Source organism: Epinephelus fuscoguttatus, linkage group LG16, assembly GCF_011397635.1.
Source record: "Epinephelus fuscoguttatus linkage group LG16, E.fuscoguttatus.final_Chr_v1".
Taxonomy (NCBI): domain Eukaryota; kingdom Metazoa; phylum Chordata; class Actinopteri; order Perciformes; family Serranidae; genus Epinephelus; species Epinephelus fuscoguttatus.
This window is the reverse complement of record NC_064767.1, coordinates 41,175,006-41,201,724: the sequence shown is the minus strand read 5'-3', so window position 1 is coordinate 41,201,724 and position 26,719 is coordinate 41,175,006. Positions and strand designations below refer to the sequence as shown.

At 41.2% G+C, this 26,719-nt stretch overlaps 1 protein-coding gene across 2 annotated transcripts in view; it reads right to left on the bottom strand.

Moving 5' to 3' along the window:
- gbf1 (golgi brefeldin A resistant guanine nucleotide exchange factor 1) overlaps positions 1–26,719 on the bottom strand; it is a 239,332-nt gene that overhangs the window by 9,812 nt on the left and 202,801 nt on the right. Inside the window, exons 32-35 of one of the 2 annotated variants that reach the window (XM_049601155.1) lie at positions 25,055–25,304; positions 20,615–20,823; positions 3,740–3,841; positions 1,749–1,862 (exon numbers count right to left, since the gene is read on the bottom strand). In XM_049601155.1, coding sequence (XP_049457112.1) covers positions 1,749–1,862; positions 3,740–3,841; positions 20,615–20,823; positions 25,055–25,304 — 675 coding nt within the window. Of the gene's footprint in view, positions 1–1,748; positions 1,863–3,739; positions 3,842–19,338; positions 19,447–20,602; positions 20,824–25,054; positions 25,305–26,719 lie in introns of those variants that run through there. The other variant, XM_049601154.1, reaches the window with a different exon arrangement.

Sequence of the window (26,719 nt, the reverse complement as noted above, 5' to 3'; positions counted from 1 at the left end):
AGTGAGATTGTTGTCGGCAAAGACTGCCTTCCTCCTCGCCATCACTTCAGCAAAGTGTGTAGGGCAGCTTCATGCCTTGTCAGACAGTAATTCATGTCTGAGATGGAACTCGGACGGCTCAGGGGTCACCTTATGGCCAAATACTGCATTCCTGCCTAAGGTTTTGTCGTACTAGCACCTCAAACAGCCGATCCAGCTGGCGCGGTTTGAATCGCCAGAGGGGGAAGAGGACTGGGCGGTTATGCCCTGTGCGGGCTCTGAGAGCATACGTGGATGGTACCGCGATTATATGCCAGTCGGACCAGCTTTTTGGGTCACGATGGTCCTAAGGAAGGTTGTGCTCTCTCCAAACAGCGTTTGTCTCACTGGATCGTGGATGCCATCATCTACGCATATAAGGCAGATGGTCTCCCCCTGCCATCTGGGGTGAGGTGCCAGTCTGTGAGGAGTGTCTCGACATCATGGGCGGCCCTGAGAGGGATGCCCCTGGAGGCCATATGTGCTGCAGCCTCGTGGGTGTCGCCGAACACCTTCACCAGGTCTTATCGCATGAATATTGCCACTCCTCACCCACTGGGCGTTGTCCTCCTACCAAGTTCCACTGCTTCCACTCAATGAGGTATGTACTTGGGATTCCTCATGACTCTCTTGGTATGGGTCATCCAGTGCTTGTGCACCGCCTCTGGCAGTCAGGAAGGATGAAATAGAACAAGAGTAACGTATGTAACTACAGTTCTATGACGGTTCAGTCACTCAGAATTCTGCAGGAACAGATCCTCTGAAGACACCAGAAGAGATGGCCTGTCTGGGGTCATTAGGGGGTCACAGGTGACTTTATTGGTATACCCACTCGACCTGCTCATGCGTGAGACAAAGACATTCAGTGCTTATGCACCACCTCTGGCGGTCATCCAGAATTCATAGTACTGTAGTTACATACGTTACATACAACTCTCGTTTGAGCGACAACCCAAAAGCCTGATCAAAACTGCCAGATGATGCAAAACACCATCCTCTGGCAGTTTTGAGCTAGGAGATGAGCAGGGAGATCAAGGTGCTGGTAAGATGGAGGGAAGTTTATCATCTATTGCACGTCTGTCCGTCCTGGAAGAGGGATCCCTCCTCAGTTGCTCTTCCTGAGGTTTCTACCGTTTTTTTTTCCCTGTTAAAGGGTTTTTTTGGGGGGAGTTTTTCCTTATCCGCTGTGAGGGTCTTAAGGACAGAGGGATGTCGTATGCTGTAAAGCCCTGTGAGGCAAATTGTGATTTGTGATATTGGGCTTTATAAATAAAATTGATTGATTGATTGATTGAAGTTTATCACAGTTTATTTATGCAAACTATCAACATTGCTATGATACAAAGCTGGTTGAAAATCAGCAAAGTATGCCTTTAAGTTTAGTCAATAGCCCCCAAATGACAAAACATATGTAACTGTGAAGCATTTGGGCATTCCCATGAAAAACTGCTGCAGTATTCACATATACTGTACACTTTTTTTCTGCCATACCTGAAGCTATACAAATGCAGCCATTTACCATTTACACCAATCTGTCTAATCATTCTGGGATCAGCCCTGATTCCAACCCTGGAGACAGGCACCACATAGCTTTTAAATTCTATCATACTAGAGGTGGAGCAGAATGACTGACTGTTATCCACATGTGGATAAAGGCATCAGCTCAGCTGTAATGACATTACAATACTGCATTTTAATATCAACATTATTTCTCCTGTCACCATCCTCACCAGTAAGTCACTGGATCCTGCATGCATGTACTTGTCCATGAAATCCAGAATGGTGAGCCAGAGGGCAGCAAAGGTAGGCAGGGACAGCAGAGGAGAGAGGTGCTGGAGGAAAACCTGGACAAGTGAAAAACAACAGCTAAATTGGTCACAGCTGCTGCCAGAAGAATGGGCTCAGTTAACCCAGACACACAGTTGGTTGTGGGGTGGCTAAATAGCCAACATCTTCACTCAAAAAAGCAAGACATGTTAAGAAAAATGAACATTTTTGGTCCATGTTAAAAGTTTTGTGATAAGGTTTTGCTTTAAATTTTAATTTCTAAGATAAACTATAAGGTTTGATGGACTTGATACCGTACTTTAATGGACTCAATGGGGCACATTACAGTGCGAAGAGAGTATGAAGTGCAAGGTAGGACTTGAAACATGTCCAGTTTATCAAATGAAATATAGTATTTAGTAGGGATGAGTAAGTGCACCATTCATCTGTATCCCTATCCATACTTTGAATGGGCAGAGTTTATTTAAAAAAGGGCATGAGTTAAACAGTAATAGGTGTGGCCTAACCATAAGTTGTTATTTTATACCGGAATTGTTATGGGTCGATCTGAAGCTGCTATATTTGTTATTTATCAAAAAACTAGTAACTTTATAGCTTCAGCTTCCTTGTGATCCAGCCAGCTGCCACCTTTTTTAGGTTTTAATAATGAAATAAAGAGGTATTGTACAGATAATTTCTCACTGCAACTTCAGTATCCACTGTAGCGCTTCAAAAGCAAGCGACAGGAATAAATAGAAACAAGGAGTCCGACAAAAGTTCAGCTCAAAATGGCTCACTGCGTTAGCCTGGTAAGACCATCCTGATGACTCAAACGTAACATTTTGTTTCTCTCTCTGTATCAGTCTGGACTTGGCGCCGTCCCAAACACTTTCCAGAAATTAAAATTCAATCGAGGCCAATCAGGGATCCACACTGTAGTTGACAACATAAGCAGCCAATCAGGGACTACATTGTAGTTGATGAATGAAAATGCAGGCCACAGCTTGCAAAACAGTAATGGCAGCTCCCAAAGCAACAAGTGCTAACTCTAATGTTAGCAGAGTGGTACACAGCAATTACTGAAATAATTGCAAAAATATAGTCAATAACAACAATTAAACAAGAACAAGAGTATGCACTCATAGAGATTCTCAAGAGGAAAAGATGTTTTCTCTGTTCTTCTGACTGGATTTGGCAAAAGCTTGACTTGGCTTGGCTCAGTTGGCGATGAAGAAGATGTTCCCCACTGTTTTCTTATGCGGATGTCAAGGAGGGTACTCCCGCCCACTTACAGTGTTTGGGGCAGCACAGAGTCCAGACTGATACAGAGAGAGAAACAGAATGTTGAGCTCATATCTTCAGGATGGTCTTACCATGTCGCTCAAAGCCAGTCAGGACAACTCTTTATTCAGCTACACATCTAAAACGTTGTCATATTGGTGCAGTTTTAGTTTTTTTTTGACAGACTAACTCTGGTGTGTGCCATCTTATCACCCCAAAAAACACAAACTTTGTAGTAAACCATCAGAAGGTGTATTGCTCTGCCCCTCCCACCTCTACTAAATTTGATCTCCTTTATGCTGCCATCCTCAGCCCTGCAGTTAATTATACATGACCTTTCAGACTCTAGTGGCTTTATTAGTCCGTTCATAAACAAACATAATATTATGTTAATCACATTGTCAATTTGCTTATTACTAATGCAATAAAAGTTGGATTTAGTGCTGTGATGCTGTCAGCATAGGTTGCTGATAAAGGCCACTTTTTCCTTTGCAATCTTTACTGCATTAGTTTCCTAAAGCAAAACACAAAAACGTTCCATCATAAAACTACGAGAAGGGGTATTTAGAAGTGCAAATGTAAACACTTTGATCATATGGTCAAATCTGTGACAGACATCCAAGTCATCTTCTCATAAGAAAGCATTTGTTAGTGTGTAGGTGTTGCTTTGAACCTTTGACAGAAGTGTGCAGGCTCTCATTCTGGTCTCCTCCATACCGCCCACATCTGCTGGGCTAATGTTGTCGAGCAGCTTAGTTAGCAAGGGGAAAAGCACCTGCAACCACACACAGACACAGACACAGACACACACTATATCAGGAAGTACAAATGAACAGTGTAGGGACAGGGGACCCTGCTCTGTATAGCATAAGAGCAGATCGAGGATTTGATGGTAAGTGCAGACATGTAACCCGTCCTCTCCTTTCTTACCTTATTGAAACAGGACTCCCACTCAGTTGCATCAAGTGTCTGCAGATCATGAACCAGCAGTGCCCTCTGGAGATATGTGAGGGCCTGCATACGAACCTGTCGTCTGGCATCACAGCACAGCCAAGCAATGCCTGGAGTGTACAACGATATAACACAACATGAACCGTAGTGGAGTTTCAAACTGCCCTAAAGCCTGTTAATCAACTGCAATGAACTCAGAAGAGAAACTGTAACAGTACTTTAGATGCTAAAGCTTATCTGACAAATAAGCATGTGGTATTCTCCACCTTTCATCAATCATTCTTGGTCTGCTCAAAATCAGCAACATGGACATTCAAGCTATGAGCATATTGTAGACATTTATTGGCTCATGGTATGGGTTCCAGGCAAGCTCAATATGACGTACATTAACACAATGTTTCCCCTACCATTATATTAGGGGGGCGATAATTTTATTTCTGGTGTTATAGCGTTATTTTGAATGTGGGAAATGTGTGCATATCCCAAATGAGATTGACCACAAACATTCTCCCTACACAATCTCATCTGTAGCATTTCATTTACTTATTTTGTATTTAGAGACCATTTCTCCAACCCCTTTGAGTTTCCACCATAGGCATTTATAGCCCATTTTTGGGGGTGCTGAAGCACCCCTAAATTGAATCCCAGCACCCCTAAAATTTGAGAATTTTTTTTAAAATTTTTTTTTACTGTATGTCCCTTTTTAACAAGCTAGAAGAGTGTCAAAACCATACAGTACTTGGTTGTAACGTAATATTTTAACAACAAAAATACAGCAGCACCCCCCTCTTGCCTCAAAAATGGTTTGATCCACCCCATCCCTCCCACCTTTCCCCGACTCAGGCTCTGAGCGCTCTATTTGCACAGAGCAATGCGCTGTCTTCCAGAGTGGGTGATATGCAGTAGTGGTGTAAGTACCTGGCTTAAACCAGGATATGTGGCACATTTCCTAACTTCTACCACTCAATACCAATATATTATTATCATTACCAGTCCTCATTTTTGCTGCATTTGATCGTAGGACACTGTTTATGTTGGTAGGTAGGAGTTAGCTGACGTTTTTTCTAGCTACGAAACGTTACAGGTGGTCAGTACCACTGTCCTCTGTTTGAATTGCAATGAGAGAAGCTAGCTGTTGTGTCATGTGCATGTGTTAATATTAAAGCCAAGGTGCTACTGACTAGCTAACTGACTGGATGACCATTAACATTATAACTCCTATTGTGTGTATTTATTATTATTATAGATTTCAAGCACTTTTCTTTTTTGAAGTGTATTTTTATTTATGTATTTGTATTATATAATACAGACAAGAAGGAAAAAGGCAGAGACAAACATTGAAAAAGTCAATTACTGTTAATGTGTTAATGTTACATGTTGTGCATTGCATTTCAAATAAAAGTCCAAAAAATAAGTCCAAGGTCCATTTTTGGTATTTTTGGTACTCACTATAGGGGGCTGGTTAGGAGCTGCTGTTATCCTCCCCCAGAAATTAAGGTTACGGTATGTTTCTTTTATGATTCCAATCCATTCCTAATTTGCTGTGGCTCAGCATTTAAATAACCTCCATCAGATTTGATGGTTTAGTCACAGGCTTTCCCAGAAAGTGTTGTGCTTTTCTTTCACAAATGTGGGAATGAAACTGAGTTAAAATGTACAAAACAGTGAAATTTATCTTGCCTGGCCGAGCAGCTCTCTGGGTGCTCAGCACCCCTAAACCTCTGGTCCTAGAATCGCCCCTGGTTTCCACCATTTTCTCCTCTGCTTAGGAAACTCTTAAGCCTCTTAAAAGTCCTCCTCCCTGCTCCTAACAGTTTTTCATCTTAGGAGCTCTGTTGAGATCTAAGATGCTTTGTGAATAACTTTAATCTTTACAAGGACCTAGCTTTAAAGGGAAAATGTCACAATTCTAAGAATTTTCTTAGAATTTCGTCACTAGGAGCAACTCTTAGCCCTGGGAAGCTTTGTGAATACGGCCCCAGTACCATATCGTGTCCTTTTATTAAACAAACTAAATAGCCTTATTTTATTTATCTTATTTAGTCAACGGCATGTCATTTCTGTCTCTACATGGTTGCGCGTTCACAATTCTCCTCTACTCTCTGTATCATTCTGCCCCAATGTGCACACACACAGACACGTGCGCGTGCGCGCACACACACACACACACACACACACACACACGGGCCACATTTTCCTGACCAAACCTGACCCGAGTCTGAGACAATTATAAATGAGCCCGGCCCACACCTGCAGCATGGCACTTGACCCATACTCAAAGGAGCGGAGCCTGTGTTGCGTTCAGGCGTTGTCATGTAAATAACACATTCCCGCACTTGAATAGGCCATAGCACACACAGCAACATGTCAAGAGGGCCGAACCCGAACCGAACCCAACCAACATTTTTGATTGATTGATCTGTTATCCGAAAATTCAATAATTAGTGTCTTCAGTTCTCAAACGCTTACTGAGTGGTGTTAAACGAAAAGAAAAAAATGTCACTCAGTGGTAAACATGCTCCCAATTTTTTAGAACGTGTTGCAGGCTTCAGATTTAAAATGAAAAAAAAAAAAAAAAGGTTTTATGAGTTTGCACAGCAAATATCTTGTCTTTTTACTGTATTCAAAATAGGTCAAAAAAGATTTTCAAATCAGTACTTCATGTTTTTAATTACATTTTAGACAATGTCCCAACTTTTTTGGAATCAGGTATGTATATTGGGTCTGTGTACCATTCGTTCATTTGAATTTCAATTAAGAATGAAAAAACAATAAAATGGAAAAATGATTTGTTATTTCATTATTTGTTTTTCAATGTCCACCAAAAAACAGATTTCGACTTCTTTTTCAAATATTTCATTTAGTGTGCAGGTCAGAAATAGAACATTTAAAAAACAGTCTTGACCCCTTTTTTATTTTGATATTTAATCTCTGGTGACCACAACAATGCCAAGAACAAAGAGGCTACTAGAGAGGGTAAATAAGAACCTCAAGTGGGCCAGCAAGAAGATCGAGCCTAGTAAGTCTAGAAGCATCTCAATACGTAGATAGAAGTTAAGTGATAGGAGGTTTGTCATAGATGATGAGGAAATCCCAACAATTAGGGAAAAGTCAGTTTTAATTATTTATTTATTTATTTTTAAATTTTATATACTTTATTAATCCCCCTGAAGGGAAATTCATTTTTTTCACTCCGTTGTCATTAACACACAGGTCCAAAATACACACATGCACAAACAGGACCTATACATGCACAAAGTGGAGAGATGTCAGATTAAGGTTGGGGGGTTCAGTGCACCTCGGCAGTGCCCAGGAGGTGAACTGGCACCTCTCCAGCCACCAGTCCACGCTCCATATTTGGTCCGGACAGGGATTTGAACAGGTGACCCTCCGGTTCCCAACCCAAGTCCCTATGGACTGAGCTACTGCCGCCAGTAAAGAGCTTAAGTAGGTGGTACAATGTGGAGTTGAGTGATGAGGAACAGGTGGTGAAATTTAGAAAAGATGTGGCTGAAGGCTTGGATAGAACAGATAAATCAGAATTTCCAGGAAAGTTTAAGTTGTGGTGTTTGCAGTTTGGGGTATATCCTAGGTTAATGTGGCCACTGTCAATTTATGAAATTCCAATATCCGTTGTGGAGAGAATTGAAAGGTCGGTTAGCTCCTATATTAGGAAGTAGTTGGGTGCTCCTAGGTGTCTAAGTAGTGTTGCATTGTATGGAAAAGGGATACTTCAACTGCCAGTATCTAGTTTAACAGAGGAATTTAAATGTACCAAGGTCAGGACAGAGCTGTTGTTATCTGGGAGTAAGGACATGGTAGTTAGGAATGTGGTTCCAAATCCAACCAAGGGGAGGAAATGGAACCCAGGATCAGCAGTTCAGGAGGCAGAGGCAGCTCTTAGGCATGCGGAGATTGTAGGTAATGTTCAGTTTGGCCGGGGAGGCCTGGGGCCTGGCTGAGGCAAACCGGTATGGACTAAAGCAGGTCCCAAAGATAAAAGAAAGCTGGTTGTGGAATAGACAGGTAGACAGGAGGAGATATTAAGGGGTGCAAAGGTAGTGGCCCAGGCTAAGCAGGGACAGTCGCTGAATTGGGAAAGTGTAGAGAAGAGGAAGCTTAGTTGGAGGGACCTGTGGAATATGGAGGAGAATCGTATTCGATTCCTGGTAGGGGCTACATATGATGTGTTACCAACCCCCCAGAACCTAAAACTGTGTGTAAATGGGGACCCATTTACCCACAGTTTTAGGTGTGGGTAAATGTGGGTAAATGGGGACCCATCATGCCCATTATGTTCAGGTACCACAACCTTAACCCTCTGCGGTCCAGAACCGCGCCGGCGCGTCAAAATCACGTGACCGATTTAAGACGACGTAGCAGCAAGACACAGCCTCACTGAGACTCCGTTTCAATTTGTGTGGAAAATGCCAACTTCAAACTTTGTACCACTTTTTAAATTGTGTTGATAGGCCATATAAAACCAGACTTATGATAAATCATAAACACCATGATTTTCCTGAATATTTTTGTCACGTTTGGTGCAGGAAGTAATGGTAAAAACGGGCTTTTCGGCCTGACAAAAGTGCTGAAAGCAACAACAGCAGGAAAAAAAACCCTCCCACCACACCCCCTTTCCTATTGGTGGAAAAATGCGCCAATCAACCAATCAAAAAATAGTATGGCAACAGCAGCATTTGTTGCTACGAAAGAGGAGAAGGTTTGTGGGAGTTACGGCGGCAAGAGAGAAACAGCGATAGCGACAGTGAGCAGAGAAATAGTTAGAGATTTGGTGATATTTAGCGTGTTTGGAGTGTATGGTTAGTGTGTAGTGTAGTGTGTTTGGTGTATAGTGCAGTGTTTTTTGTTTTGCGTGTCAAAACAATGAGGCGACTCCTGAATGTGGAGCAGGCACTGCATCTCCTCTTTGAGCGGGATGCAGCGAAGGGAAACGCGGATCCGGAGTCGGAGCCAGAGAGTGAGAACTTTGATGATGAAGGGGATGATCCATCGTTTGTGTTGGAAGAGGAGAGAGAGGAAAAGGAGCCTCCGATGAGCGCACCGAGTGGCACCCGGAGGTCCACACAGAGGAGGGGACGGCGTAGCGCGCCCACATGGTCACGGTCTCGGTCTCCACTGACACAGGCGGCAGAGCCAGAGCCACGCCTCCACTCTGAGCCCTGGAAGACAGAGGAGGATGCTGACACTGCCCCAGCAGTAAGCAGGTTCCAGCCACGGAGAACACCAGGAGTCCAGGTAGAGACACTTTCTCCACACAGTCCAAAAGACCTGTTTCTGTTGTTTTTTGCCACTGACACAGTCAAGCAAATCTGCAGCAACACAAACAAAAATGCTGCAAAAAACAAGGAGATAGGGAAAAAGTACAAATGGACTGACATAGAGACAGATGATCTGTACAAGTTTTTTGGTCTTCTTATGTACATGTCTTTGGTGTCGCTGCCAAGTCTCCAAGACTACTGGAGACAAAATCACATTTTGTCTGTACACCTGCCAGCCAAAGTGATGACACGAGACAGGTTCAGATCCATATTTTGGAACATCCACCTCAGTGATCCTGAGGAGGATGTTCATAATGACAGACAGAAGGGAACACCAGGCCATGACAAATTGTTTAGAGTCAGGCCTCTTTATGATGATATCCTCAGTGCCTGCCAGGCTTATTACCACCCGAGAAGGGAGCTGGCAGTGGATGAAAGGATGGTGGCGACTAAGGCAAAAACTGGCATGACACAATATATGAAGGACAAGCCAACTAAATGGGGGATTAAACTTTTTGAGTCAAGCAGTGGCTACACCATCAATTTCAGCATATACACTGGCAAGGCAGTAACTGTGAGTGAACATGGGCTGTCTTATGATGTGGTCATGAAGCTTATTCAGCCATCCTGTCTTGGCACTGGATATCACGTCTACATGGACAATTTTTACACCAGTCCCAAACTATTCATGGACCTGGCCAGCATGAAATTTGGAGTGTGTGGCACCTACAAGGAGAGCAGAAAAGGATGCCCCAGAGGGAGGGAAAATGCTCTCACCAAAAGATGTGAAAGAGGATCAGTGAGATGGATCAGAGAGGGCCCACTTGTATTTGTGAAGTGGATGGATACACGGGAGGTGTCTGTGTGCTCCACCATCCATCCTGCATTTTCAGGTGACACAGTGTGAAGGACAGAGATGGACGCTGGGCTGTGCAAGACTTTCCCTGTCCCACACCAATCGTGGCCTACAACCAGAGTATGGGTGGGGTTGATCTGTCAGATCAGCTCATACAGTATTACTCCACCCACAGAAAAACTGGTCACTGGTACAGGACCATGTTGCTGCACTTCTTGGACACTGCAACAACAAATGCCTTCATCTTGCACTGTGAGATGAGCAATGCCAAGCAGGTGCAGCCCATGACACATAAAGATTTCATGGTGGAGCTGGTCAGTCAGCTTTGTGGCATGTACAAGGAAGGTGTTCCTCAGAGCAGGAGAGCTGATCATGTTCCTGTGACCATTGTCACAGCCACAGATGCAAGCCAAAAAGCCACAAAAGGCAGACAGAGGTGCAAACATTGCCTCCAGGTGGACAACAGGAGGAGTGACACACCCTGGAAGTGTCAGGCCTGTGATGTGCCCCTCTGTGTTGTGGTGGACAGGAATTGCTTTTCAGAGTGGCACAAATAAGTTGTGTGGCATCTGATTGTTTTGTAAATAGTTGTAAATAGTTGTTCAAAAAACGCCTGAGGCATTGCCTGCATTTTCATGTAAATAGTTATATATAACTTTGTTGTTTGCTAAATTTGTTCATAAGTTTTTGAGTTCACAATTTATATTTCCATTCTAAGTTACAAAAATGGTTCGTTAGACATGTTTGTGGTTTTCACAGTCAAAAATCAAACTTTTTCCTACTCGGATTTTATGTTTTATGTGTGATTTTAGGTCCAGTGTGTTAATACAGTATGTCAAAATGTAAAAATAATTGTAAAGTCATACAGGTGAGGTTGTGCTGAAAAGAATGATACCAAACAAGGCAAGGTAAACAGTTTTTTAAGGTGAAATTTAAAGGTAAAATGAAAAGTAGTCAAAAACGGCCAATTATCCCCTAGACCCCAAAGGGTTTTAAAGCATATTTTGTCAGGCTGTAAAGTTAGCTTGTCACAAGGTCGGTATACATGGCGACATAACCAGGTGTCGAAAAGTTTAGCTGCAGGCATCAAAGGGAAATGAAGACAGGCAAATTCAGAAGGTTTTAAGAATAGGAGTTCAGCAATTCAGGTTGTTCATGAGGGGGAGAAATACAGAAGTGGTAAGTTAGTAAGGAGGCAAGGGTGTGGCCGCCTAGAAGGTGCTTGTGATTGGGAAATGCAAGTAGATTTAGGGGGAAAGCTTGTTGTTCCCCAGGAAATAGTTTGTACCAAGCAGAGGCCTGACATAGTGTTGTGGTCAGTGAGTCAACGGTTAGTTTACTTCATTGAGCTGACAGTTCCTTGGGAAGACTCGGTGGAAGAAGCCTATGAAAGAAGAAAGCTTAGGAGCAGCAAGGGTGGAAAACTAGGATTTGTCCAGTGGAAGTGGGGTGTAGAGGATTCATAGCAAGATCAGCTGTCTCACTCCTGGGGGAACTCGGAGTGTGGGGACAGAGTTTGAGGAAGACAGTGAAGGATATGTCAGATGAAGCAGCTAGATCTAGTCAGTGGATTTGGATGAGGAAGAATAATGTCAGTTGGGGGCCAGCAGGCAGACTAGGCAGGGTACATAACTCCTTGAGATCAGGTGGAGAGATCCACCAGTCAGTGGCTTAGTGGATAGAGCAGGCGCCCCATGTACAAGGTTGTTGCTGCAGCAGCCCGGGTTCGAGTCCAGCCTGTGGCCCTTTGCTGCATGTCATCCCCTCTCTCTCTCCCTCCCCATTTCACACTTGGCTGACCTGTCAATTAAAGGCAAAATGCCCAAAAACATATCTTAAAAAACACAAACAAACAAACAAAAAAAAGCTTATATTGGACTTATGCTTTGTAGCGTGTGAAATAGAGTATGGTGAATGTGCTAGGAAAGGTAGTATCGGCACGGTCACTACCTGGAGCTCGCATAAACGGAGCCTGGGTTTGTTGAAGGTGGCAGTGGTGTTTGGCCTGAGAAAGCCATGTGTAAAGTAAAGGAGGTTGTTGGGTCGGTGCGGGAACTAGATGAAACACTGATGAAAGGAGGTTCCCACCTGATGACCTCAAAGACGTGTTAGTTATCACTGCTCACTGGTCTGTATAGTTAAGCCTTGCCATAATAGCTTATCATAGGGCTTAAGGCCAATTTCCACCACATGCATGTTGGTTGCGTCTCCGCTCCGGCACGGCAGCGGAGCCAATAGGATTCCATTCTAGTCAATGTGTGTGTTTCCACCGGCTGCGGCTGTGCTGCGTTCTGGCTCCGTCTCAGCTCCGGCACTCCGGAGCCCTCCGGAACAGATACGCAGGACTTCTATTTTTGCCAGACGCCGGAGCACAATGCAGCAATTCAGCACAGAGCAGATCGTACGGGGCAGGAAGTCGTGCACAGAAACACGATAAAACATCCGGTTAATTTTCAAAATTGAATACACAGTGTTCATGGCGGATCATATTTCCCTGGACTACACCTTAAAAACTACATAATGGGCAGAGGCAGGCCTGAAGTCAACAGGTCAGAGGTCTTCAGACGTCATTTCACCCCGTGAACACCATGGACGAGGAGATATTAATCATGGCAGTGCACCGAGATGTCTTCCGGTGGAGCTGCACCGCACCGCACAGCAAACGCAGCCAGTGGGTACTGACGGACGGCGGAGCACGCAGCGGATAACCAGCGCTGCCGTTCCGCAACGGACACGTGTCCAGTGGAAATCCGGCATTAGGAGGTTATTCACTGAGCGCTGATCCTTTCTCTAGAGCACCAATTTCTTGTGTTTATTTGAACAGTGATTCGATTCACAGCTTCCGATTGGAATTTCTCGGTCCACCTTAAATGTCGCTTAACGTCTGTAGATGGCGGTATTCGGTATTTAGTCATTTTCAAGCTAATTCATGAACTGAGAAATTGAACAAATACGAGGAATCAGAAACTGTGTCCAGATCATTAAGAAAAAACACTACAGTAAAATGAAGAAAACTCAGGATTATGATACCTTTTGACATCTCCTGTCATACTGGAGTATTAGTTTCTTAAGACTTTTTAACACAGAGCAAACAAGACCACAGCAAATAGGCAGAAATAGCAACACTGTAAAGCACTTTACCATGAGTAAGGACAATAAGAAAAATATGCTACAGTTAAAATGCTCAAAATTTAGGACAACTGCACTCTACTGATCCTTCATCTTCCCTGTATTTGTTCAATTTTTCAGTTCATGAATTAGCTTGAAAATGACTGGCATCTACAGGCATTATGCTACATTTAAGGCGGACCGAGAAATTCCAATCGGAAGCTGTGAATCAGATCACTGTGGATCTACCAGAGCCTTTGAGAACAATGGTAATGTTGCAGAGTCAAAGTTATGTTTTACGTCGTGGCAACAAGCGCATAATCCTTGGGACTCCAAGGCAGCCATAATAAACAACAGCCTACTAACAGTATCAGACAGTAAATTAAGTAAGCGCTAGGCTGAATAACTTCCGGGGCACAGAAATGAGAGAGATTAAATATCAAAATAAAAAAGGGATCAAGACCGTTTTTTAAATGTTCTATTTTTGACCTACGCCAGGGGCGATTCTAGGACCAGAGGTTTAGGGGTGCTGAGCACCTAGAGAGCTGCTCGGCCAGGCAAGATAAATTTCACTGTTTTGTACATTTTAACGCAATTTCATTCCCACATTTGTGAAAGAAAAGCACAACACTTTTTGGGAAAGTCTGTGACTAAACCATCAAATCTGATAAAGGTTATTTAAATGCTGAGCCACAGCAAAAGAGGAATGGATTGGAATCATAAAAGAAACATATCGTAACCCTAATTTCTGGGGGAAGACAACTCATTTTGATACAGCAGCTCCTCAACATATACATAAACAGTATGTATGTTTCTGGAGTAAACCAGCCCCCTATAGTGAGTACCAAAAATACCAAAAATGGACCTTGGACTTATTTTTTGGACTTTTATTTGAAATGCAATGCACAACATGTAACATTAAAGCTATAGTGTGTAACTTCTGTTGCCTCCCAGCGGATAATGCGTTATTACAACTAATAAGCTGGTGGCACTTCCATGTACACAGAGTAACACTCGCCACACACCGTGTACACAGAATAACACTGGCCAGTCACCACACACCTTGTAAACAGAGCAACACTCGCTACACACCGTGTACACAATTATAATGTTAATAGGCATCCAGTCAATTAGCTAGTCAGTAGCACCTTGGCTTTAATATTAACACATGCACATGACACAACAGCTAGCTTCTCTCATTCCAATTTAAATAGAGGACAGTGGTACTGACCACCTGTAACGTTTCGTAGCTAGAAAAAATGTCAGCTAACTCCTACCTAACAACATAAACAGTGTCCTACGATTAAATGCAGCAAAAATGAGGACTGGTAATGATAATAATGTGTTGGTATTGAGTGGTAGAAGTTAGGAAATGTGCCACATATCCTGGTTTAAGTCAGGTACTTACACCATTACTGCATAGCATACCACCCACTCTGGAAGGTAGCGCATTGCACTGTGCAGATAGAGCACTCAGAGCCCGAGTCGGGGAAAGGTGGGAGGGATGGAGTGGATCAAACCATTTTTGAGTGGGTGCTGTTGTTAAAATATTACGTTTCAACCAAGTACTGTATGGTTTTGACACTTTTGTAGCTTGTTAAAAAAAGGACATACAGTAAAAAAAAATTTTTTTTAAAAATCTCTCAAATTTTAGGGGTGCTGGGATCCAATTTAGGGGTGCTTCAGCACCCCCAAAAATGGGCTAGAAATGCCTATAATGACCTTTGAACACCTGACATTTTAACCTTTACAGTTAACTTCCCTTTAAGGTCAATCATTCATTGTTCTTAATGAAAAAACACTTTTAAGACAGTTTTGTCAAAAATATACCAGTGGTGTCTGAAAAGTCAGATGTGAGTTGAAAAGATTTGACCTTAGTCACTTGCTAAAACAGTAAGTAATAAGTTTCATTTGCAAGAAGAGCAAGATGTGTGGAGCAGCAGGTTTGATTTAAGGATTTTGGTTTTCCAGTAGATGTATTTTTTAACATAATTTCAAATAGGTACCATAATAACAAGGACTTTAGAAAAAAATGGACATGTAATCAAGCCAAGTCTTCTTTTCATATTAGCAGTCATCAGTTTTGTCATATACTGCAAATGCACTTGAACTGTGCAACTAGTGGACCTGCATTATTCTGTTATTATTGATTATAAATCAAATTTATCATTATTATTTTCATTTAATTTTTGGTATTTTATCCAACAAATTTCCAGTTAAACACCATTTCAAGAGCTACCATGTCTCAATAAAAATGAACATTAAAAGCTTCATTAAGGTACTATTTAGAGGCCATATTGGACTTGACCGCCCAGGAGCTGTAGACAATCTGCTGAGCCCTGTGCAGCAGTGCATCAGGTCTAAGAGCTGCATCATCACACACACCAACACCAATGTTAGCATTAACAGGATTTATGGATTTATGTCTACTGTCTAAGTGTGGGATGATGACACAGTCAGGTAAAGCCAGATGAAGGTGAATACTGATGATGATGTGTATGGTTATGTATTTGGATTTTGAGGTTTCATCATTTACTACTAGCAACACATGGAGTAAATGACTAGTGACCTAAAAACATCTATGTCTTTCAAATATTTGATACAATCAGGTAACAGGGTGTTATACAGTGTATTACAGACATTAAATGCTGTTGCTTTAACTTTTGACTTCTTTGCGGCATTAACTCCAAATCAGTTAGGTTTGCAAACCGAATGGATCTAATTGCAGAAAGATGCGGAAATTCAGATCACTCTTTAGTTAAGATAATATGCAGCCTGTCAGGAGAATCACTGAAAACTAAAGTAATCAATCACAAGCAGCCCTACTGTTTGCATGCACAGTGATTAGCACACACAGCTGTCATTTATGAGCTCAAACTCCATCTTTAATAGCATCAAATAACTAATTAAAACCAATAACTACCTAAAATGACAAACACCTTTGGGAAAAATTTAAGAAACTATACTTTGATTTTTTAGTTTGGCCCATGTCCAGTCCACTAACATTGAGGGGGCGGGGTTTATGACCTGTACTACAGCCAGCCATCAGGGGGCAATATGTTATGGCTTCACTTTTGGAAAGCAGTCATGTTGTATATTTTTGTTATACAGTCTATGCAGAAAATAGTTGAAAACTCTGGATAATAAGAACAGCAACAGGATGAAAACACATGGTGTTACCCTTGAAAGAGTAAAGAAACCCCAGACTTTTGGCTGAAGTGCTTCCTCCCTGGAACTTGAAGCTCTGCAATGCATTAAGAAAAAGGTTGCCTGCATCCATGATTTTTTTTTTATTATTATTCATTGTTATTATTTACCAAATAATGTATAAAATAATAAGCCCTCTCTGTATCTTTTTGTCTTTTTCATTGTCTTGAGGTGATTTCTCTGTCCCTTTATAATCCCTTTATAATCCGTGTATCATTTGTTCATTAATTTTTCAAAATAAAACCAAATATGAAAAAACAAAAAAAGACTTGTTTTTTCAATATTTGTTTCCAGAACCAAAATGAAAAAAAACCCCAAAACAAAACAAAACAAAAAAAAAAACAACAACACAACAATAATGACCCGGAAGCCAAGTTTTTTTTATTACTTTTTTTTTTACTTTTTTATTATTATTATTATTATTATTATTATTATTATTGAAGAAATATACAAAGATATCACACAAAATATCGAGACAAAAACGTTACATCAGTGAATAAAGGCAATAAATACATAAATAAAGAAAGGAGGCTTGAGGTAATTTTATGAAGAGATCTGCAGAGGAACTTTTGAACTTCGCAGAGGGGTGCTCCATTCTCAACTGCTTGTAGCCTAGTTATGGCTTCATCCCTATCTTTATTCAAGAGATTGGTATATGAGTTCAGAGCATTATTTATTGATTTAGTAATAAAGTTCAGGTTTTGTAATATTGTCCCTCAAACCCTGCCCTCGCACTCAAATAGCCTCTGCTTGCACTTAGATCTACTCTGTTTCTGCTCAAACTGTGTGCTCGCACTCAGATACCATGTTGCTCGCACTCAGATACCATGTTGCTCGCACAGATTTCCTGCTCGAGCTTTGGTTTTTCTCCTTGCGCTCAAACTCTTTCTGTGCGCTCGCGGAATTTCTGCACTCAGATTTCCCAGCTCTTTTTTTGTGTAACAACCCTGTCAAAATCCCCCAACCAACAGAACGCCAGGTTTACTGTTGACCAATGAAATGATCCCTGGCGGACTTTAACCGGGTTCATCCACTGCCACCCTCCAGGGCTTTATTAAATGGCTTTATTAAACTAAAGCAAGCGTGCCCACCTGGGATCACTTCATTGGTCAACAGTAAACCTGGCGTTCTATTGGTTGGGGGATTTTGACAGGGTTATGTTACACAAAAAAAATCCAAGAGCAGGGCAGAAATCTGAGAGCAGAAATTCCGCGAGCGCACAGAAAGAGTTTGAGCGCGAGGAGAAAAGCTGAAGCTCGAGCAGGAAATCTGTGCGAGCGACATGGTATCTGAGTGCGAGCACACAGTTTGAGCAGAAACAGAGTAGATCTAAGCTCAAGCAGAGGCTATCTGAGTGCAAGGGCAGGGTTTGAGGGACAATATTACAGAATCTGAACGTGAAATCAATAAATAATGCTCTCAAACTGATATACCACTCTCTCTCTTGAATAAAGATAGGGATAAAGCCATAACTAGGCTACAAGCAGAAGCCTTCCAAACTTTATCCTTAACTGTCAACTTGGACATGGAACCCAATCCTCTGATTGCTCTTTTTGGCACCACAGGTGACATAGATGTGCGCCTGACCCCAGCCAAACGCCGAACTCTGTCTTTTGCCTCTCTCTTGGCCAGACATGCAATATTGCTGAGGTGGAAGAATGCTGCCCCGCCCACCCACGCTCAGTGGTTGAGAGATGTTATGTCTTGTTTAAACCTTGAAAAAATACATTACACAATTTGTAACTCCAAAGATAAGTTTCAAAAAGTGTGGGTACCTCTTCTGGAATACTTCCATAATCTTCAAACTAGCTAGGGATTGGATCTCACTCAAACTTTGTTCTCTGTTTTTATGTCAGCAATACCAATTGTATAAATCGGTCCTTTCTCTGATGCCCCCTTTTGGCCCATGAGTGGGTTCTTAATTTATATATATATTTATTTCTTTATTTTATTTTACTTTATTTTATTTTTTCATTTTTTTTCTTTACCTTCTTAGATTGAAACCCGACTTCCAGCTGTTACCTGTATCACTCCAGATATGAAGTACAATTGGTCTATTTGTCCTGTTTATTCTCTTATGTAAAAGTCTGGCTTGGAAATCATGGGTGGGGTGGGTGGGTTAGATAAGGTTTTTTTTTGTTTTGTGTTGTGTTTTTATTTTCTCCCTACTGTGCATGGACAGGATTATCAGAGCTGACTGTGTATTTTACAAACTTCCTGTCAACACTTAACACCTGTGCTATATATTTGTGAAAAATTCAATAAAAATATCTGCAGATCTCTTTATACAAGTACCTCGAGCCTCATTTATTTATTTATTTATTTATTTCTTCAATAATAATAATAATAATAATTATAATGAAAAAAAAAAGAAAAAAACTTGGCTACCGGGTCACGCAATGTGCAAGAGATGAAAATATTTAAAGTGTATGAAAGGCTCGAATCCCGGCCTGTAACCGTTTTTTCCATTTTCCATTTAAACAGAAAATCGGAAATCGGAAAATGAGTAGTTATCGTTTTTTACATTTTGGTTCTGGAAACAAATATTTTAAAAAAAGTCATTATTTTGTTTTTTCATATTGGTTTTATTTTGAAAAATGATTGAACGAATGATACACGGATTCTTTGTGACGCTGGTTCCCAACCCCCGCACTAGGGGTTGCCAAAGCTTCTGGGGGGCCATAAGGCTTGAGGAGGCTAAGAACAAAAAAAACGAGAGATTTTCATTTTAAAATTTAGATTATTATTTAATATGTAAACTTCAAAACTCACTTCTTTCAAATAGCCTATTCAGTATGACTCCCATCCACAGAGCCACACACATTCATCATTTACACAGAATTTTAATCACTGTGAACTTGTTTTGCTGTTATTTATTTGTTTATTTTAAGTCACTTTATTCCTTACCTTTGACTTTTTATCTGCTGATACTTTCACTATCTTTGTCTGTAAGATGACCTTGAGTGTTGTGAAAGGCGCCTATAAATAAAAAGTATTATTATTATTATTATTATTATTGTTTCTTGCTACAGTACAACCTTGTCTGAGTTATGTGAATTAACTATATTTCATAGTGTTTATTTTAGTTATCTGTACATCTTTTGCGTGGACTACGCTACATTGATATATTACTCTTAGTAGCTGTTTGCTCAAAGGGCTTTTGTTGCACTTACAGTGTTGTGGTGAGAGTGACTGTCTCTGTCCATAGACCAGCAGTGAAACACCCTGCACCATTTATGTCAGCAACAGACTATAACAATGAGCTGAAAGAAACGCGTGCTTGTAACTTTGGTAAATCACTTAAATAAACACTCTCATACTGCTTGTTGCTGTCCTTTAGTGGTGTGTGGTGTGTCACTGTGGGCAGGGCTCAGCCCCAGCTGTTTTTGGTGTCAGTTGGTGGCAAAAGCTGCCTCCAAACATGTCACTTGGCACCAGATCAGCTTAGCCAGGTTTCAACCTATAGAGGGCAGTCACTATGCATATTTATGTCACAATATGTAGAATTAAATACTCATCAAATACTAATCAAATACTCTGCACTCAAATGTCGAGATTTGGACGTGATTTTATCAACAACCTCACTGAATACCTATATATATTTTGGGTTCCAACCAGAAAGTGGTCTGGGGGTTTATTCACTCTTTAACCTTACATTCCCACCGAAGCCAACACCACACCAGAAACAGAGGAGAGTTGGGATACTATTAGGGCAGCTGTAACGTTCTGCTCAAATACTGACATGACTGTAAAAGCCTCTTTGTTCCACATCACAGCTGTAAGGACTGCTTCACAATGCTTTATGGTTTTCTTTTTAGTCATCATACAAAGTTATGCCTGCTCTAAATGTCTATATTGAAGTCAAAGCCATGATTTCCCATAAACATCTAGAATAGAAAAGAATAGAATAGAATAGAATAGAAAAGAATAGAAAAAACTTTTTTATCCCAAATAAATGCCACAATCACTTAGCCTCGGAAAAGATGGGGAGAGGGAATGTGACTTTAAATGAATCATTTTAGTGCTGCATGGACTAACATTCTCAAATATGCCGAATAAGAATCATGTGAGCGTAACGAGATGCTGGGCTTAAATCAACATAAGGTAGAAGGGTAAAGAGTGCTGTTGTACTTACATCCTGACTAACCTGTAATGACACCGTGTGGTAGCTGGCCGGTACACCCTCGTCCTCCTCCTCATCACTGTGGGAACGTGACGGACGCTGGCTGGATGCCCGGCTGCCTCCTCGCCTTGTGTTTCCTCCACCCTCCTTATCCTTTCCCCCTGCCTTCTTCCTCATCCGGGACTTGGAGGAGTCATACTTATGGCTCTTCTTTTTGTCATGGTTGCGGTAACCTGAGGAAGAAAATCATTAAAAGAGTATCTGTATCTTATTTAGGCTCTCAAAACACAGACTTTTTTTTTTGCTCACTGCTATGGCACTGACTGTTCAAGGTCAGGCAATCCCAAGGATTTTTAACTGAAGTGACATCTGTTGATTGAGGAGGGAAAACTTGTTGGCACCGTACTTTTCCTTGGACTTCAAAATAGTCCCAAAGTAGCTTTAATGCATATTAAGGTTACATTTTCTGCTGGCCAGTATGTACTAGTCCCGTGGAGAACTTGAGTATTCTAAAAATGCACACCTCTAAAGTCCAGATTGTGGGTTATACCAGGAAGCTGAAGTGCAATATAAATTTATTTAGCACATCCCAAAAAACAGTGACGGGTTTCGAGCAGCGTATGCTCTTCGTCAGACAACTCAGGTGTTGTGAGAGGCCATCTTAAGTAACGTAGATCACATGACACAATCAAGATCACATTGCAATCAGCTGCAACAATTGTATGTTCCAATCCACTTCACTATCTGCATGAAAACATTTTTTTAAAAATATTTTTGATCCAGAATAAATGATCTGATCAGTTCCTCTACTATCTGTCTGAACACAATACATGAGTCAAAACATTTTTTTCACACGATGAAGGACACCAAAAGTCATAGTGAGTATATACATACATAGAAAAAAACTCTACATTATACTACACTTGACCAAAGAATAAAACACCATAGGCCAGCTGGCTGTTATACTTTCAATTGACTAGGTAGAGGCGCCTCTATATAGAACTAAACTTTATTATGTAGGATGGCTGGTTCAACAATAATCAACCACAATATTTTTCAAATTAAACTAAAATGTTTTTCAGAGATTTTTTACTTTAGTTTTTTGTTTTAGTTTTAGTCCTTAGTTATCCGCAATAATGTTAGCTGGAATAATTTAATTTAGAACATGGCAATACTCTCACATTTTGGTTCTTTTTTGTGTGTGTGGAGGACACAAACATTTTTTTGTAAATCAGCACAAACATTTTTAACCATACATCAATATTTTTAACCATACATCAACATTGCACAATGGCCCATATGACAGATTTCAAAGGAATGGTTTTACATTGAAGTCCTCATTGAGACCCTTTGGTGCTAGGGTGTCTAATGTGTAAATCCAGTACAATTCTCTCCTCAGAAGCAGAGAGTCAACATCCCCCCCTCTGCGAGGGATTTTGAAAGATTCTATACCAATGTACTTCAATGAGGAGACACTGTGGCGGGCTTGTGTGAAATGGACAGCAACAGGAATGGATCGGTCATGGTTTCTAATAGCACATCTGTGTTGAGTAATCCTAGTTTTTAAAGGTCTTGTTGTCTTACCAATATAGGCAAGGCCACAGGGGCATTGTTTTGCAGGAGATGACACTTTTAATGTGGAATCTCTTTCCAGAATGAGGATGGTTGAAAGTGTGTGTTTTGTAAGTGGAATTACATTGCAGACAGTTTCCACATCTGTAGTTCCCAGGCTTGATTTGGGTGAGAAAGTATGAGGTGACAGGAGGGGGTCGGTCCGCTCCAGTTTGGGGGTCTTTTGTAGATCACTTGAGGGAGATTGTTGAAACATTCCTTTAATGAAGGGTCTGAGTTGAGAATGTGCCAGTTTTGTTTTATGATTTTCTCAAATTCCCTCCCCACAGGTGAATATTGAATGCAGCATGGTATTCTTGTTTCAGATTTTTTGATTTTTTCTGTGTGAAGGCATTTAAGAGATCCTGTGAAATCTTGTTGCAGCACTGGTAATCCATTCCTCCTTGTATCTTCTCTGTCTGAATTAGTCCTGTAAGATAACCGATTGTTCCTGAAAATCCATATTGTCACTGCAAACTTGTCTGATGCGATTAAATTGTGAGAAAGGGAGGTATTTCTTCAAAGAGGTGGGGTGGTAGGAGGCACCATGCAGTAATGAGTTTTTGTCCGTGCTTTTGCGATATAAATTTGTCTTTAGAATATCCCCCTCCCTAATCATTTTTTTTGGGATGTGCTAAATAAATTTATATTGCACTTCAACTGGGAGCTACAAGTGTGTGGACGTTCCTCTTCTTTTCTGACGCTGATTTTTTTGGTCCAGCAACTGTCTATACTGGATGTGTGCGGCTGCCCCTCTTATATTGTCTTATACCAGGAAGCTCACAGGTCATCAAGACCAGAAGTCCCAGATGTTGATGAGGATGTCATTCAAAGTAGAGCTGCTAAACATTTTCCCTGTATTGTACACAAACTGCAGTGCCTACGTAATTAAAAACCATAAATGCACCTTTGATATTTGCCATATTATAAAGTCTGTGTCTCTTACGTTGCTAGTTTAGCCTATCGGAAAATCCCACGATCGATGTGCATAAAGGGCTGCTGTGTCATCCTCCTACACCAAACTCAAATTCACACAACAGCACCACTGCAAAAACTTGTGAATTGTAGCAGGCCAAAGTATAGCTCAGACTTTATTTTTAAACTGACTGAAGCACTGAATAAGACTCAGAAATGGTTAATGATAAACATCAAACAAAATATGCTCACTACACCACATCTTTACTGCCATGCAGCTGCTGCCCACACCCCTGCACTAAGAGGTATGGTCCATTATCATCCTAAAAAGGTTGTACTAAGGTTGAACTTATCACATCTAAGATGTCCTGCATGTCCGTAACCACCACAGAGCAACGGGCCATTTTAAAAAACCTTCCATTTATCTTGAAACCACTTTTAAAAAAACCCAAAAAGAAAACCCATATGACGTGAGACCACAAAAGCTCAACAGAATAACAGGTTTGTGCAATCTATTAGTATCTCATATACTGTAGATTAGCACCATGCCTTAGCTCAGCACTTTGATCGACCCATCCCTTTTGTTTGTCTGTGTAAAGCTCTGTTGACAGCATGTATCCAGTTGCCTGAAGCACTACGAGAAAATGAATAGGCCATCAGCTATGTAAAAGCATGAGAGCACCACTGCCGTTTCTCAACCTTAATCCCTGTCATACTGTAGATCACAAACAGCACAAGGAAGAATGGATGGAAAAAGGGGAGGAGGAGGTTTTAGGGACAGATAACAAGGAGGTTAAAGGGCTGAGACTGGAGAGAGGAAGAGGGAGAAGAACATAGGGCAGGACACTAAGATGGAGGGGGGGGCAAAAACAATGCAGACTGAAGGCTCAGTGTTGTCTCTATAAACCTGTCACATTGTATGATTTTTTTTAACTTGTATATTTCTGAAATGCATCTGTCACCATGGAGTTTACAGTTTAAGTGGATATTACATGACTGCAGGTTGAATCGAAAGTTTTTACTTGCTGCTACAACATTTGAATCACAGACCATTCTTTTCTTGAATAGCTGTCAAGCCTGGAATAACTAGGGCAAACCATAGCAATTATAGAAAAAACTATGTCTTTAGGGAAGAGAGAAATGATTGGTGTAATATTTGGTTGGTACCATCCCAGGAGGTTTAAATCAAGCATTCATGCACACAGATGCAAAAAAACAGACTTGAGGTGTAAAAAGATGCTTTGGGTTGCAGCTATGCATGCATAGGATGTGTGAAACACGAGCCATTATGCCTGTGTAGAAAGCACACAACTGTTGAACAGAGGATGGATAAATTTATACACAAGTGGCATAATAAATTAACATTAGGGGATAAGGAGATATTCTAGATAGGCCATTTGTAACTTCATGGTTAACAACATCAGAATCCCCCAAATAAGTGAGAGATATAAAGGTCTGAATAGGACACAGAGGGTCTCAACTCTGCAGTGTCAACCTCTGTAACTGAGAGGTGATGCCATCACGGTTATTGGTCTCAGCTTGTGCTTCACAACTAGGAAATTTTAATAAAAAGCCTGTATTACAAACTGGGGACATGGAGTCTCTGACTCTGCCAACTGATTTGGACTGATATCATTATCATTCTGTCTCTCACATATCCCCCAACTTTACGGACATGCAATAATAAATCACTGTAGCCCTTTAATTAGGTATGCAGAATTGTGCATTCAGTAGAGGGCCAATCAAACTTTTGCTCACAGGCTGATTCAACTGCTCAGTCAACACAGAGCTGACAGCCTAGTGGCTACACAGCTATATGTCATTATCTTTGAGTAGTTTCATGTCATCTTTTCGCTTTATCTTAGTCTCTTAGGTACTTAGTAAATGTAGTCTTTTAAATAACTACTATGGAATTTAAAATGTATTTCAGTGTCTCACCTCCATTGAGGCTGGCCTCCACAAACACTCGTATAGCTCTAACACACAGCTCAAAGTTGTCTGGGGTGACATGGGCGGCATCCCGGACAATGAACGAGAGCGTTTCCACACACTTGATGAGAGACTTGGTGTCATGCTGGCCTAGGTCCTGACCCAATGTCAGACTGTACTGGTTGACCAGTGGATGATTCAGCTGAGCTTTAGTGCTTACTGGAGGGCTCTTACTCGTCTCTAGGTCATCTTTCCCGACCTGGAAAAAAAATTGACAAATCACTGAAATACAAATATGCATTGGAATTTGATCAAATTCCACAAATAAGAGTGATCACCAAGATCACCCAAACCAAGAGAAAGTCATGGTAAATTGATTTGCATTTATTCAGTGCCTCTCTAGTCTTCTGACCACTCAAAGCACTCTACTCTACATGCCACATTCAGACACACATTCATACACTGGGGGCTGAGGCTACCATAACAAGGTGCAACCTGCTCACACACCGCAAGAGCAATTTGGGGCTTATTATCTTCCCCAAGCACAGTTCAACATGCGAACTGAAGAAGCTGCAGGAGGAACCGCAGATTTTCCGATTAATGAACAAACTGCTCTAGCTCCTGAGCCACAGCCGCCCCACGGTCATGACCAAGACCAGAATGTATCGAGACTGAAGGCCTTTGCACACTGAGTGCATTTTTATGGTCAGAAATTGTAGCACATTTAAAAATAAATATGATCGCACCTTGTGTTAATCATGCATACTGAGTCCGAAACTTTCGTCTGTTTGACCAAGAGTCAGTGAAGAAAATGAGGCTGCAGGAAACAGACAGACAGAGGAAAGGGGCGGACTGAATCATTTCATAACTCAGATAGCTCACATTCAACAAGTCAGATAGTAATATTCAAGTGGATGATGATGAAGAGGGGGAGGATGTGGACCGCCCACAGAATTTGGAGATAGAGAGGGAGGACAGCTCAGCACCTTCATGCAGCTGCGGTGCCCAGTACAAGACAGAGGGAAGTGGTCAGAGCCAGACAGGTAACTCCAGTCGAGAGAGGCAAAGGAGGAAATGTGTCTTTTCATTTTGTCACGTATTGCAAATTTTTGAGATGAAGAGAACAATAAAACACATCAGAATCAGTGTGCAAGGTTCCTGTGCCTAATGATTTTTTTCTGATGACAGATTAAAAAATGCATCTGGGGAAAAAAAAAAAAAAAAAAATACAACAGTGTGCAAAGGCCATGAGACAAGACCAAGACCAGTTCAAGTCCCACACTGCATGACACACCTACAATAAAATGTGACACGTGCAAACCACATTGTCATAAAAAACATTGTCAGAAAATTCCTCTTCATCCACCGCTTTATTCACATATTGTATATATGTGTGTATGGATCAGTGTACAATAAGAAATGTCTTGATTTGATTGAACCAAATGGCATTGCAGAGGCAATTTACTGATATTCCCATAGCTGTGGTCTTTACTGGTCTTAAAATAATATCAAGTCATCCTTGTCTGAGATTGAGACAAGACGGAGTCAAAATTCAACACTGTTACCGAATAGGTTAACATGTGATGCTGAACACTTGTAACTGATGATATTTTACTGACTGTGCATGTACAGTATACAGTAAATGTTGCTGCTCGTGTGTGTGTGTGTGTGTGT